Source organism: Cetorhinus maximus, chromosome 32 (assembly GCF_964194155.1).
Source record: "Cetorhinus maximus chromosome 32, sCetMax3.hap1.1, whole genome shotgun sequence".
Lineage (NCBI taxonomy): Eukaryota > Metazoa > Chordata > Chondrichthyes > Lamniformes > Cetorhinidae > Cetorhinus > Cetorhinus maximus.
The window spans coordinates 5,590,867-5,606,874 of record NC_135910.1 but is presented as its reverse complement, the minus strand read 5'-3'; the positions used below and the strand labels follow the sequence as shown (position 1 = coordinate 5,606,874).

Here is a 16,008-nt window from a genome sequence, read left to right as displayed (position 1 = left end):
TAGAGCCCTGCAATACAGTCCGCAGTGGGTGTCACACATCATCGTCACCTACTGCACCCTTTACAACCTGGCGCTGCAACAGGGTGAGGAGTTGCCTGAGGAGGAGATGGAGGAGATGGAGGTCTCCTCCGATGAGGAGGACGCTGACGGGGATGAGGGTGAAGGGGTCCTCAAAAGCGACGATGATGGGGATGAGGCCCTCGCACTGGCCAGACGAGGCAGGCGTGCTTGGGAGGCCCTCATAGCTGCTAGATTTGTGGAAGATGGTGGCAATGTGCAGTGAGGAGGCACCAATGATCCTCACATTACATCTGTGAATCTTTGACTCCAGTCTGGCTTATGGCAGTGCACATACCCTCTGTGAGAATGCTCCTGTCATGGAGATGCAGTGGAGGCCCTAATGGTCACTCTATTGATGACAACATGCAGTGAGGACACTCCATAGATCTTCACACAGTCTCTGAGAATGTCTGACTCCTGTCTAGCCGAGGGCAGCTCGCTTGCGCTTTGTGATCAGGGTCATTTCATAGAGACACATGCAGGAAACTTTAGAAGCATCTGATCCTTTGTCCGCCTTCAGCACCTGAGCCCTTCAGGAGCACAGCATCACTGGTCACAGATGCTGAAGAGATGGGGTCCAGCCCCACCTTAAAGGTGCTGAGAGCACACAGAGAGAATGAGGGAACTCTGTGACACCTGCCCACTACATTTTGGCAGCAATGACCAGCACTGTCGAGGTGCAGGTATCAGTAATGTGTCCAGGGAGTGTGAGGCTGGACTGTCACTTTGGTCTGAAGGCTGCACAGACACAGGGAAGAGGCCCTGGACTGAGACACCTGCCTTTTATCTTATGCAGAAAAGTTTCACATCTGAGTGACAAAAACACTGATCATCAGAACAAGGAGCCATAGACAGGGGGACATTCTTAGGAGTTTGAAATAAAAACAGAAAATTTCCTGAAAAACTCAGCAGGTCTGACAGCTTCTGTGGAGAGAGAAACAGAGTTAACGTTTTGAGCCCATATGAGCTCTGTTTCTCCAGCATCTTCTGTTTCTGTTTCAGGTTTCCAGCATCTGCAGTATTTTGCTTTTATTCTTGGGAGTTTATTGACAATAGTGAACATTATGTACAAGTGATTAACACCCATGCCCAGGCTGTGCAATCTAAAAAGAGTTAATTTTCCTTAACTTTCCTAACTCTGCTGCTACGTCTTGGTGCTCCCCGGACATCCACAGGGGAAGTGGAGGCAGCCTGCTGACTGTGACACCCTGTCTGTGATGACTTTGGTGGGCATCCGCTGGAGAGCTGAGACTTGGAGGGCCCCGGCCTGCTTTTGGGGCCCTGCTGTGTGGCAGTGACACTCTCCTCGGCCTGTGGAGCTGGAGCTGCTGGGGTCACAGGAAGAGGGGAGCCGGATGGGGCGGACACTCCTGGAGTCACCTGGATGGATGGGCCCAGGGTGTGCACCTGCTGATCCTCCTCCCGATGGGTGCCTGAGGGCCCCAGGCTGACTCCTTCAGGAGCAGGGGTAGCTGGAGTGAGATCGAGCTGCCCACACCCCTCTCGCGTACACACTGTTGGAGGCCAACTACGGCATCAGCAATGGAGTTCAGCCCGTGCAGCAGTGCAGGAGCAAAGACCTGGACCAAGGTCTCCATGGGAAGTCCCTGCCTCCACCTGCTATGGATCGGACGGTGCAATGTGCTCACCAGATTGTGATGCCCGAGCTATTCTACCACCTACCATGGAGGTGTGTGTCTCTGCGCTGGTGGAGAGTGTGGGTGACGCTGTGACAGAGCTTTGGGGAAGGTGATTTCAGATTCCTCTTCAGAGGTTTCTTTGGGGCTTGATTGGAGGCCTTGGGTCATGGACTCTGTCGGCTGCTTCCCAGATGTGCCTGTGAAAGCAAGGGGAGATAATTAGTGCATGGCAGTGGCCTGTGAAAGAGGACACATCACTCACAGCATGGTTATCTGATGGATGTTGCACTGCTGGATCCTCACTTGGTAGAGCAGCGCCGACCTCACCGGCAGCACAGGACCGGTCCCGGTCATCGCCGACCAGCTGGATGGCTCTGTTTTCAAAGTCTGTGAGGACCTTGATTTCGGACATTCCTCCACCGGTCTGTGACCTCTCCCTCTTGTTGTGTGCCAGCTTGTCCTGCATGAATACAGATGGAGAGAGTGTAAGCAGGATGCCTGTCAGGCCAGATGATAAGTATGCCCGGCCTGTGTGGATGGTGAGTGGTCCCATGGACGGGATGAGGACAATGACAGTGTGTGTGAGAGAGCGAATGGTGATGTCCCTTGAACTGGCAATGAGTGAGGGCTCTGTGGATGTGCGATGGGTTTGTGAGTGTGTGAGTTGAGAGTGATGAGAAGAGTGACTTACCCTGGCGGGATGGAGGAGATCATTCATCCTCTTGCGGCACTGAGTGGCTGTCCTCTTTTGAAGGGCGTTGGTGCTGACCACCACTGCCGCCGCCTCCCAAGCCAGATTAATGCTGTTGCTGTATGAACAGCGGTAGACGACATCCCAGTGGGCCTCCGCGGCATCCGAAAGGCACTCGAGGGACGCGTCTCTGAACCTGGTGGCTGCAGTCTTCAGTTTCAGGACCATGTCTCCCGTGCAGCAGTGGTGGTCTGGAGGCACTGAGATGTGCGCTTGCAGCTGGACTTTAAACATGGTACAAAAACAAAAATAGCTGGAAAAACTCAGCAGGTCTGACAGCATCTGCGGAGAGGAATAAAGTTAACGTTTCGAGTCCATATGACTCTTCAACAGAACAAAGGAAAAATAGAAATGAGGTAAAATATAAACTGGTAGAGGGGGGTGGGACAGGTAGAGCTGGATAGAGGGCCAGTGATAGGTGGAGGCAAAGAAGAGATTGCCAAAGATGTCATAGACAAAAGGACAAAGGAGTGTTGACAGTGGTGATATTAGCTGAGGAATGTGCTAATGATGACATTAAGGGTAGAAAGCAGGATGAGAAAGTGAATGATAGCCCTAGTGGGGGTGGGGTGGGGAGAAGGGATCGAAATAGGCTTAAAAACAACGGATGAAAATACATTTAGAAATAATGGAAATAGGTGGGAAAAGAAAAATATATATAAAAAATAGATATATAAAAAATTATAAATTATTGGAAAAAGTGGGATCAGAAAGGGGGTGGGGATGGAGGAGAGAGTTCATGATCTAAAGTTGTTGAACTCAATATTCAGTCCGGAAAGCTGTAAAGTGCCTAGTCAGAAAATGAGGTGCTGTTCCTCCAGTTTGCATTGAGCTTCACTGGAACATTGCAGCAGGCCAAGGACAGACATGTGGGCATGAGAGCAGGGTGGAGTGTTGAAATGGCAAGCGACAGGGAGGTCTGGGTAATGCTTGCGGACAGACCGAAGGTGTTCTGCAAAGCGGTCACCCAGTCTGCGTTTGGTCTCTCCAATGTAGAGGAAACCGCATTGGGAGCAGCGAATGCAGTAGACTAAATTGAGGGAAGTGCAAGTGAAATGCTGCTTCACTTGAAAGGAGTGTTTGGGCCCTTGGATGGTGAGGAGAGGGGAAGTAAAGGGGCAGGTGTTGCACCTTCTGCGGCTGCATGGGAAGGTGCCGTGGGAGGGGGTTGAGGTGTAGGGGGTGATGGAGGAGTGGACCAGGGTGTCCCGGAGGGAACAATCCCTGTGGAAAGCCGCCAGGGGGAATGAAGGGAAGATGTGTGTGGTGGTGGCATCATGCTGGAGTTGGCGGAAATGGCAGAGGATGATCCTTTGAATGCGGAGGCTGGTGGGGTGATAAGTGAGGACAAGGGGGACCCTAACATGGTTCTGGGAGGGAGAGGAAGCTGTGAGGGCGGGTGCGCGGGAGATGGGCCAGACACGGTTGAGGGCCCTGTCGGTTAAGGAAGAAGGAAGACATGTCAGAGGAACTGTTTTGGAAAGTGGCATCATCAGAACAGATGCGACGGAGGCGAAGGAACTGAGAGAATGGGATGGAGTCCTTACAGGAAGCGGGGTGTAGGGAGCTGTAGTCGAGGTAGCTGTGGGAGTCGGTAGGCTTGAAATGGATATTGGTGGACTGTCTATCACCAGAAATTGAGACAGAGAGGTCAAGGAAGGGAAGGGAAGTGTCAGAGATGGACCATGTGAAAATGATGGAGGGGTGGAAATTGGAAGCAAAATTAATAAATTTTTCCAGATCCAGACGAGAGCATGAAGCAGCACCGAAGTAATCATCGATGTACCGGAGAAAGAGTTGTGGGAGGGGGCCGGAGTAGGACTGGAACAAGGAATGTTCCACATACCCCATAAAGAGACAGGCATAACTGGGGCCCATGCGGGTACCCATAGCTACACCTTTTATTTGGAGGAAGTGAGAGGAGTTTAAGGAGAAATTGTTCAGTGAGAGAACAAGTTCAGCCAGACGGAGGAGAGTAGTGCTGGATGGGGATTGTTCGGGCCTCTGGTGCCTAAATATGGTGCCCGGTGTGATGCAGCGGCGGGGTAATGGTGGGTGGGCGAACGAGACCCTGCCCACCATGGGCACGGAGTGTTTCCCGGGAATGTATCATTAATGTCGCGGGTTTGGGACGATACGGTCTGAAAAGCCGCCCTCGCGGCCAGCAGGTAAAACATGGCTTTACCCACCCGCTACCGCACTTGTGCAAATCTGGGATGGTCCTGCCATTGAGGGGGGGTTAATTTGCCCTCTCAACAGCCAGTGTGACTCTCTCTCTCTCTCCCTCTCTCTCCCTCTCTCTCTCTCTCTCCAGCTGCCTGAGGCCCAGGTACTGAGGCAGCGAACCGGAGCCCGGGATGCTGTCACCTGAGCCGAGCTAACCTTTGTCCCCGACACACCCTCTGCCTCTCGAGGTGGCAGGTGGTGCAGCAGTGAACTGACTCTGAGAGCGGAGCCCTTCCAGCTCCACAGTCGGCAACCCCGAACTGGGGGTAGCAGTGAGTGACTACACTGCAGAACCGGTCCGCTGTGATTAATTGGTGCCTTTTGGTAGGAAATCTGGCAGGTGAGCTTGATGGGAACTGGCTGTAATCCTGTGGAGAGCCAAGTCACTGATTAGCACCAAGTACACAGTTCAAGGCCTTCACGTTCCAGACTGCACGTAAACACAGTTGAGTTTGCGAGGTTTTGAGGCTGTTGTTACTATGGAGATGGATCTTTTACACGAGAAGCAACAAGTTTCCGCTGACTTTAAAAGCCAGGTATTTGGAAATATTAATGCAGTGTGAGCGGGACGTTGAGAATCTGTACCAGTTAGGCAGAAGGTCGGTGTGGTTCATCAACTGAATTGAACATTGGTGAAGGTTTTCAACAGGGGACCAACAACAAGATGTCCGGTCGCGGTAAAGCAGGAGGGAAAGGGGGCGTGCCAAGGCCAAGGCCAAGACTCGCTCCTCCAGAGCCGGTCTCCAGTTCCCTGCCGGCCGTATCCGTCGCCTCCTGTGTAAGAGTCACTGCGCCGAGCCTGTGGGGGCCGGAGTCCCCGTCCACTTGGCCGCCGTCCTCGAGCACCCGCGGGCCCGAGATCCTCGAGCTGGCCGGCAAGGTCGCCCGGGACATCCAGAAGACCCGCATCACCCACCCCCTCCCCCTCCCCCTCCCCCTCCCCGCCATCCGCAGCTGGCTGTCCGCAACGAGCTGCTGGGAAGGGGTCACCATAGCCCAGGGTGGGGTCCTGCCCCAACACCCAGGCTGTGCTGCTGCCCAAGAAAACCGGCCCACCCCCAGCAAGGTTTACGCCTGAAGGGGGCGAGATCAGAAAAACATCAACACGATGTCAGTCTGAGTGATAATCTGTGGGCAATTGTCACAGAAACCTAGCCCCAAAGTGGGAATTTAGAGCTGGAGCCAATCAGATTGACTGGATTCATCCCGTAAAACAATGAGAGACAACCCCTCTAGGTTTCTCCCCGTCCCCTCCTCTCATAGTACGATACAGCACAGAAGGAGGCCTCTCCGCCCATCAGACCTGTGCTGGCCTTTGGTACAGTCCTCCAACTAATCCCACTCTTCTCTATTTTTCCCCCCATGGTCGTGTAAATTAATTCCCTGCGATTTCTTGCCCAGTTCTCTCTTTGTGAATGTGATTATTGAATTTTCTTCTGTCACCCCTTTCAGGCTGTGCATTCCTGACCACCACAACACCCGTGTTTATATAAAAAAAAGTGTCACCATTAGTTCTTTTGTCAATTATCTTTGATTGGCGTCCTCTGGTTAGTGACCATCCCGTCACTGAGAACAGTTTCTCTTTATTTACTCTTATCAAAACCACTCATGATTCTGAACATCTCTATCAAATCTCTTAATCTTCCCTTCTCAAAGGAGAGCAACCCCAGCTTCTCTGTGCCGTCTCTCCTTATGACTGTATTATCACTATATTAATGATTTAGATGAGGGAATTAAATCTAATATCTCCAAATTTGCAGATGACACAAAGCTGGGTGGGAGGGTGAGCTGTGAGGAGATTGCAGAGATGCTTCAGTGTGATTTGGACAAGCTGAGTGAGTGGGCAAATGCTTGGCAGATGCAGTATAATGTGGATAAATGTGAGGTTATCCATTTTGGTAGCAAAAACAGGAAGGCAAATTATTATCTGAATGGCTATAAATTGAGAGAAGGGAATGTGCAACGAGACCTGGGTGTCCTTGTACACCAGTCACTGAAGGTAAGCATGCAGGTGCAGCGGTCGGTAAAGAAGGCAAATGGTATGTTGGCCTTCATAGCCAGAGGATTCGAGTACAGGGACAGGGATGTCTTGCTGCAATTGTACAGGGCCTTGGTGAGACCACACCTGGAATATTGTGTGCAGTTTTGGTCTCCTTATCTGAGGAAGGATGTACTTGCTATAGAGGGAGTGCAACGAAGGTTTACCCGACTGATTCCTGGGATGGCGGGACTGACATATGAGGAGAGATTGAGTTGATTAGGATTATATTCACTGGAGTTCAGAAGAATGAGGGGGGATCTCATAGAAACCTATAAAATTCTAACAGGACTAGACAGGGTGGATGCAGGAAGGATGTTCACAATGGTGGGGGAGTCCAGAACCAGGGGTCACAGCCTGAGGATATGGGGTAGACCATTTAGGACTGAGATGTGGAGAAATTTCTTCACCCAGAGAGTGGTGAACCTGTGGAATTTGTTACTACAGAAAGTAGTTGAGACCAAAACATTGTATGCTTTCAAGAAGGAGTTAGATATAGCTCTTGGGGCGAAAGGGATCAAAGGGTATGGGGAGAAAGCGGGAGCAGGCTATTGAGTTGGATGATCAGCCATGATCATAATGAATGGCAGAGCAGGCTCGAAGGGCCGAATGGCCTAGTCCTGCCCCTAGTTTCTATGTTTCTTTGAGTCTCACCTCCCTGGAACCATATTTGGTAAATACAATCTGCATCCTCTCCAAAGGCCTTGGCTGTTGTAAGATGTTGTGTGCAGTTCGGGAGGTCTCATGAAGTGGTTCTGAATCTTGTATAGTTTACATCGCACTGTGCTGTACCGTACCCGGTCCCACGTTAACCCTTGCTATGCCAGGCCCTAGTATTACATTGACATCCTTCCTAAAGTATGTGCACAGAATTTAACACACTTTTCCAGCTGAGGCCTAATCTTTTTATGTATAGAGCCCTAACACAACGGCCTCGCTTTTGTGCTCCAACCCTCCAATTAATAAAACCAAGGAAAACCATATGTATTTTTTTAAACAACTTTTGCAATTTATCTTTTCCCCCTTCAAATATTTGGGTACATACACCCTTAGTTTTCCTTCATTCTTTCATGGAATGTGGACATTCCTGGCAATGCCAGCATTTATTACACATCCCTAATTGCCCTTAGTGGCTTTGCTAGGCCATTTCAGAGGGGCAGTTAAGAGTCACATGTAGGCCAGACCGGGTGAGGATGGCAGATTTCCTTCCCTAAAGGGGACATTAATGAACCAGATGGGTTTTTAACAACAATCAATGATATTTTTATGGTCACCATTACTAAGACTAGCTTTCAGTTTCAGATTTTATTAATTGAATTTAAATTCCACCGGTTGCTATAGTGGGATTTGAACTCGTGTCCCCAGAGCATTAGCCTCGGCCTCTAGATTACTGATCCAGTGACATTACCACTACACTACTGACACCCCCCAAGCGCCTTTAAAATTGAAACATTTAGTTTATATTGACTCTCATTCTTCCTACCAAAAAATTATCGCTTCCCACTTCTGTGTTAAATTTCATCTGCCATGTGTGCGCCTGTTTTATGTCCTCCTGGAGTTTGTTACTATTCTCCTCACTGTTTAATACGTTTTCAGGTTTTGTATCATTTCCTCCCTCTTGAAATCGATCGTTGGATAAAGTCCAAATCTTTAATATGTCTCAAAGAGAAGCGGTCCTAATACGTACCTCTGGGGAACACCAATGGATACTTGACCCTGTTTCTCTGTTTTCTATCTCTTGGCCAATTTAGGGGTATAGGAACATATGGGACTTAGGAGCACGAGTAGGCCATTCAGCCCTTCAAGACTGCGCTGCCATTCAATAAGATCACGACTGATCTGGTTGTGGTCTTGACCAGACTTTTCCATCTGCTTCCCGTACCACCCCCTCCCCTCCCCCACAACCCTTGACTTGCATGTCAATCTAACTCTGCCTTGGAAAAATTCAATGAGCCAGCCTCCACTGCTTTCTGGGGAAGAGAATTCCACAAACTAAAGACCCTCGAGAGAAAAAAATTCTCCTCATCTCCGCCTTAAAAGGTAAACCTCTTATTCTTAAACCTGAGTCCCCTCGTTCTAATCTCTCCCACAAGTTGGTTTTTATTCGTTCATGCGATGTGGGCGTTGCTGGCCAGGCCAGCTTTTATTGCCCTTGTTCAGAGGATATTTGAGAGTCAACCACATTGCTGTAGATCTGGAGTCAAATGTAGGCCAGACCGGGTAAGGATGGCAGATTTCCTTCCCTAAAGAGACATTAATGAACCAGATGGGTTTTTACAACAATCGACAATGGTTTTGTAGTCATCATCAGATTTTTAATTCCGGATTTTTATTGAATTCAAATTTCACCATCCTCTAGTGAAAGCAGATGCAAAGTGCTCACTCAGTACCTCGGCCTCTACCGCCACAAGAAAATCTCTTTTGTTTTGTTCTATAACCAGTAACACCCTTCTTTTGATAGTTTTTCTGTTTCTATGTTTATAAAAGCCTTTTTGGATTCCCTTTTAAGATGGTCGCTAATCTTTTGGGAAGACGGTGGTGCAGTGGTAATGTCACTGCACTAGTAACTATTAATCCAGAGGCCCAGACTAATGCTCTGGGGACATGGGTTCAAATCCCACCACAGCAGCTGGTGGAATTTAAATTCAATTAATAAAATCTGGAATTGAAAAGCTAGTCTCAGTAACGGTAACCATGTAACTATCATCGATTGTTGAAAAAAACCCACCTGGTTCATTAATGCCCTTTAGGGAAGGAAATCTGCCATTCTGGCCTACATGTGACTCCAGACCCACAGTAATGCCGTTGACTCTTAACTGCCCCTCTGAAATGGTCCAGCAGGCCACTCATTTCAAGGGCAACTAGGGATGGGCAACAAATGCTGGCCTTGCCAGTGATGCCCACATCCCATGGAAGAGTGAAAAAGAATCTAATCTGATACTCTGCCTCCCTTGTGTCCTTTTTTAAAAATCTCCTCTGTACTTTCTATATTCCGCTTGGTTTTCTGTATCGTGAACCTTACAGTTGTCATAAGATTCCTTTTCCAGCCTCGTTTTAACCTCTTTCATTATCCAGGGAGCTCTAGATTTGGAATAAAAACAAAAAACTACTGCGGATGCTGGAAATCCAAAACAAAAACAGAATTACCTGGAAAAACTCAGCAGGTCTGGCAGCATCGGCGGAGAAGAAAAGAGTTGAGGTTTCGAGTCCTCATGACCCTTCGGCAGAAAAGAGTCATGAGGACTCGAAACGTCAACTCTTTTCTTCTCCGCCGATGCTGCCAGACCTGCTGAGTTTTTCCAGGTAATTCTGTTTTTGTTCTAGATTTGGAATGCTTTTCTGTATCCCCCAACTCATTGGAATCTGTCTACTCTATACCTGAACCATCTCCTCTTTGAAGGTCTCCTATTGGTCGGTTACTACCTTACCTGACAATTTTTGGTTCCAAGGGAGAGATTTTTTTCTCAAATCTCTGAAGATCCCCCTCCCCACCGACAGTTAACTATTTTTATGCTTGATTGGACGTTATTGCTGAGTTTGAGCGAAGATGATCAATGATTTCACAAGCAAATTGGATGGGCACTTGAAGGAAATAAACTTGCAGGGATAGAGCGGGGGAATGGGACTGACTGGATTGCTCTACAAAGAGCCAGCCTAGACTCAATGTGCTGAATGGCCCTGTGTTGTATAATGGCTCTATGACTTGTTCTTTTCCATTGAGGGGGGTGATCTATTCCAGATTTTGGATTCTGATCACAGTTCCCCCAAATGCTTCCCCAATAGAACACGTTCCATGTCCCTCACTTCCATTCTCCCGAGCTGGATCTAGTACTGCCTCCGTCCTTCACAGGCTGGGAACCACTCTGTGACATCCAAGTGTCAGGCAGTGACCATCTCCCACAAGAGAATCTAACCATCTCCCCTTGACATTCAATGGCTGCCCCTTCATGACATCATCTGCAGGTTCAGCATTAGTTTTCACTCATGTACACTGAGGACACCCAGCTCTACCTCGCCACCACCCCTCTTGACGAGTCCACCGTTGCTAAAGTTATCAAACTGCTTATCCGACATCCAGTACTGGATGGGCAGGAATTTCCTCCAATTAAACATTGGGAAGACTAAAGACATTGCTTTTGGTTCCCGCTCGAAACTCCATTCCCTAGCTACTGACTCTGTCCCTCTCCCAGGCAATAATCTGAAATGAAGCCAGTCTGTTTGCATCCTTGATGTCACATCTGATCCCAAAATGAGCTTCCAACCTCAAATTCGTGCCATTATGAAGGCGTCTATTTTGCCCCCATCTCAGCTCATTTGCTACTGAAACCCTCACCCATGTCTTCGTTACCTCCAGACTCGACTATTCCAAAGCAATCCTGGCTGGTCTCCCACATCCTATATTCCTTAAATTTGAGGTCAACCAAAACTCAGCTGCTCATGTCTTAACTCACAGCAAGCCCTACTCCTCTATCACTCCTGTGCTCACCTGACCTACATTGGCTCCCGATCAAGCAACATCTTAATTTTAAAGTACTCTTTCTTTTTTCTTCAAATCCCTTCATGTCCTTGCCCCTCAACCCTCCCAGATATCTTCTCTCCTCTTTTTAAAAAAAAATAATTCTGGCCTCTTGTGCATCCCCAATATTAATTGCTTGATTTCCCTGGAGGTTTTCCAAATGCCGATGTTAGTCTGGATTCTTTATCCCTCCCCCTCTTTTTTTAGCAGAGGTGTAAAATTCACAGTCTTCCAGTCCTTTTGACACTGCTCACAATCCACAGAAGATTGAAAGATTGTAGCCAGAGCATCTGTAATTTCCACTCTTTGCTTCCCTCAGTAACCTGGATGTGTCCCATCTGGAGCACATAAACCTTCTGATTTGAGGACTGTCAATTGTTTAAGTTTGTCCTTTTTATCAATTTCGATCCAATCCAATTCCTCTAGAACCCTCCTCAATACAGTGACATTGGCAGCATCCTCTTGTCTAATGAAGAGGGATGCAGAGTGCTTCTGTACCTCAGCCATACTCGCCTTCCCCAAGATTTCCATTCCAGTTCCTCGTTGGACCCTCCTCCCTTTAGACTTCTTTTACCATCTATATGTTTATAAAATAATGTTGGGTTCCCTTGTATGTTCCCGGCCTGCTCCTCTTAAAGGGAATCGACACTGACTGAAAGGGGGCTACTGCTGACTGCCAACTCTGCAACTGTCTTCAACTGGGAAGAAAGGAAATGGAGCACCAGGTCTGGGGGAGGGTTCACAGATGCGATGGTGGAGGCCTTAGTCATGGACGTCGACAGGAGGAGCAAGTGAAGCCATGTTTCCCAGGGTGGGGCGGTCATGAGGATCTCCAGAATGGTCAACAAAGAGAGTAGGAGCAGGTGACCAGGGGGATGATCACCCACAGCCTGGCCCTGAAGACCCAGTAGCATTGCCAGAAGAAGTTTTTAATGACTTTGTGTGGGTGGGCAAGGTCAGCGAATGCATCTTCAGAGGACCTCGTACCCATCGCATCACCGCACGGTGTTCAAAGCACCACATCCTCACCACTCGCCCAGCATCAGTCTCTGGCAATCAAGACTCAGGCCTAACACTCAGCTGCCCCACATCGTACACCTTCCACTGATGCCACCCTCTCACTCACCTCTCGCTGCCTCCACATACCTCCAGCTGAGTAGCCATGGCAGGCACAGTGCAACGCAATCACTGATATCCCACCCTCTGTCTCTTGGAGAGACAGGGCGATGCACAATAGAAGGTAGCAGAGCAGAACTGGCAGGGGGACAAGAACAGTTTTATTGCCTGAGCAACTCTCCCACCCTCACCCGAACATCTCCCACCCTCACCCAGACCCTCCCCTTTGGATTTTCTGCTTTCAAATCCCTGAGAATAGTTGCCCGCCTGATTTCGGCAATCCCAGGAGGAAGGGGAGAGCAACGCTAACGTTTTGATTAACCTTCATCACTTGATCTGACTCTCGCAGCCACCAGCTCGAACCCTGGCACTGTGCGAACTTTGGAAGGTAGTATCGAGCTAAGATGAGCAAGTTGACTACAGCCACGCCAGGGTAAAAGGATAGTTCATGTGCCAGCTCACTGGAGGACGAGATCACAGGCGAGTTCTGCTAAAGAAGACATGAATGAGGACTTTGGGATAGCAGACAGGAGAATCCTGCTGAGGGCGCACACTGAGATATCTGATGCACTGACGGGTCTGCCAGGCAGCTTCCTCTCTCGGACCAGGAGTGTGGAGGAGTCCGGCTCCAATGTGGCACAGGGCATGGCACAGAGCTTGGAGCCTGACCCTTTCCAATGTGGGAGTGGTGGGCAACTGAAAGGTAGCCGTGTGGAGCCAGCCATGGCACAGAATCTGGTGGCCATTGTCTCAGCTTCCTCTGCAACCCAGACTGAAACCGTTCAGTCAACATTGGGTGTGCTCTGGGCACTGCCACAGCCAGTTCCAGTCAGCACAGCTCAGGCTGAGATCCATACTTGCTACCACATAGGCTCAGACTGCTGCCGTCATAGCCACAGGTCTCCGTGCTCAGAGAGACAAGCAGGGTGTCGCGCCAGTTCAACACTCTGCCCTCCAGCCAGATTGCCCTGTCGGCAGTGGCTCCACGGGGCACTGAGCTGCTGCCCTCCTCTCCGGGTGACAGCATTTGCCCTCCCAGAGCTGCCGCTTCGCCAGTGCCTGTCGGTCAGCCAGCCCAGGATGCTTCTGCCTGTGCCGAGAAGGTGCAGTCCAAAGCTGGGCCCCCGAAACTGCTCGATGCCATCTACCTGACTGCATTGCAGCCTTCGACTAGTCATACCGCAGCGACGGGCACAGTGCTTCAGGAGTACGAGGAAAAGGCATCAGTGGAACGGGCACTAAGGGAATGCACAAAGCTGTTCTGTTTAGATGAAGGGATATGTTTTGGATATAGATGGTTTGGAACAGTTATCGTTGGCAGCTTTTTTTATTGCGGGCTCTTAGCCAAGCAGATACTGTGATGGGATGTCCCATACGGATGCTGGGAAATGGTGTTTAAGGAGAACCTGATGTGATTGCCTCTCTTTGCAAACGGGGCCTCTGTAGCCTCTGGTATGCAGCGATGAATGGCACACTGGGAGATGATGGCTCTGTCACCCACTTCTGCCTGGAAAGGTCTGGTCGTGTAGGAGCCCAGCGCGGCTGGGATCTTTACAGCCACTGGCAGCCCCCTGCTCACCTTGGGGTGAAACCCCGGGGTTGTGTTGAAGTAAAATAAAGACTTGCATTTATATAGTGCCTTTCACTGCCACTGGATGTCTCAAAGCCCTTTACAGCCAATGAAGTACTTTGCTGAAGTGTAGTCGCTGTTGTAATGTCGGAAACGTGGCAGCCAATTTGTGCACGGCAAGATCCCACAAACAGCAATGTGATAATGACCAGATTAACCTGTTGTTTTTTTGTGTGATGTTGATTGAGGGATAAGTATTGGATGACTGACCTACTCTGCTTTGAGATAGCGCTATGGGATCTTTTACACCCACCCGAGCAGGCAGATGAGACTTCAGTTTTAACGTCTCATCTGAGAGGCGGCCCCTCTGACAGTGCAGCACTCCCTCAGTACCGCACTGGAGCATGAGCCTAGTTTTTTCAAATCTCTGGAGTGGGACTTGAACCTAGAATCTTGTAACTCGGAGGTGAGAGTGCTGAGCCACGACTGACACTAGTTCTGTGGCCACCTCCTTGGTTAAATCTGAAATGTCTCTGGCATTGCTCTTGGTTGAGCTGGAGGTAGGAGAAACGCTCTTGGCAAAACCTTGGAGAGTCCTCCTCCTCTTCCTCCCCTCCCTGTGCAGAGCTTTCCCTTTCTCTGCAGCCTCTGCTCCACTTCTTGTGTTGCAGAGCCCAAGGCCCCACAACGACAGCGCCACCCCTCTTGGCCACTTGGGTGACCCGATCCTCTGCCCTTCCCGATTGGACGTACCAGCTGGTGAACAGTCTTGGGGAAGCACTCTAGTGTTTCCCGTAACTTTACAACAGCAGAAGTGAGTCACCCCTCAAGCTGGGCGGCTGTCCCTTTAAATAGCACGAGCGGTGAGGTGGGGCATTAGTCGGGGGGGAATTCCCTCGTGCTGCTGAACACATGTCCAGCTGTGGCTGATTCGCCCACACGTTCAGTGTTAAGTTCCCATAATGTGCGTCAAATCAGTCAGACTTCCTGGTGCATGCCAGTACGAGCTCACGGGGTGACACACAAGCTACACCAATTTACGACTTCAGGGGGCTCCCATGGCTCTGGCACCAGTGACACCACGGAACTCTGTTTCGTGGGCCTTCATGTTTTCCCAAAGAATCTTTGTTTCGACCCATTGGGGTCCAATCCCTTTCCACCTCCCTGAAACTCTCCCTCGTCTAGTTGAGTATCTGCACCTTTTGACTGCTCTGTTGACCCTTTCCATAAATACTCCAAACCGAATAATATTGTAATCATCTGTTTCGATTTTAAACTACAATTTTAATTTCGATTTTTTTTACAGTTGTGATTTTAAGCTACAAGTGCTGAATTCCATTACCAGCGAGGACTGTCCCTAGACATTGTGTGCCTTCAGCAGTAACTTATTAAGCTCTTCTGACTGGATTCCCTATCATTTTAAACTGTCCATATAATTGAGATGTACTTAACAGGCAAAAGAGAAAAGTCAAGAATTAACCATTTCCTTACAGTTCCCCCCACCCCACAAACACAAGGGTGCGAATTGCTCTATAAAAGTCTGTCACTAAAAAATTCATCGGCATCCCCATCGATCACAGTCTGTGCTGTCAAGCAAATTTCTACCCGTTTATTTAGATAACATATCATCAATAATAATATCATACGTTGAATAACAATCAAGTTTAAAGACAGTATTCCTCCCCTTCTACTGCCATATATCAAAACAGCATAACCCGAATTTTAAGAACCTGCAAATCCTCTCTCTTACTGTTATCGTATCGTAGATAAACTCAATTTTGGGGATTCACCCTGAATTGGGATTTCCAATGTTCCATCTTTCCCATCTTGAATTTCCACCCCTCTGATAACAGGCACCCGTGCGCTGATCCCAATCCTAATTCCATTTTTATTATAGTGAAGAAAACCAAGTACTGGAAAAACTCAGCAGGTCTGGCAGCATCTGTGGAGAGAGAAACAGAGTTAACGTTTCAACTCCGTATCACCCTTCTTCAGAGCTCTGTGCTTTCCCAGCGTTTTGTTTCAGATTTCCAGTATCTGCAGTATTTTGCTTTTATTCTTGGCAGTTTATTGACAATAGTGAACAGTGTA

General features: G+C 49.0%; 1 protein-coding gene across 4 annotated transcripts in view; it reads left to right on the top strand.

Moving 5' to 3' along the window:
• The first annotated feature begins 5,118 nt into the window (after positions 1-5,118).
• Positions 5,119-16,008, top strand: part of LOC144671347 (nesprin-2-like) — a 55,168-nt gene continuing 44,278 nt past the window's right edge. For 3 of the 4 annotated variants that reach the window (XM_078533191.1, XM_078533192.1, XM_078533189.1), the window contains exon 1: positions 5,119-5,213. In XM_078533191.1, coding sequence (XP_078389317.1) covers positions 5,157-5,213 — 57 coding nt within the window. In that variant the 5' untranslated portion in view covers positions 5,119-5,156. The other variant, XM_078533190.1, reaches the window with a different exon arrangement.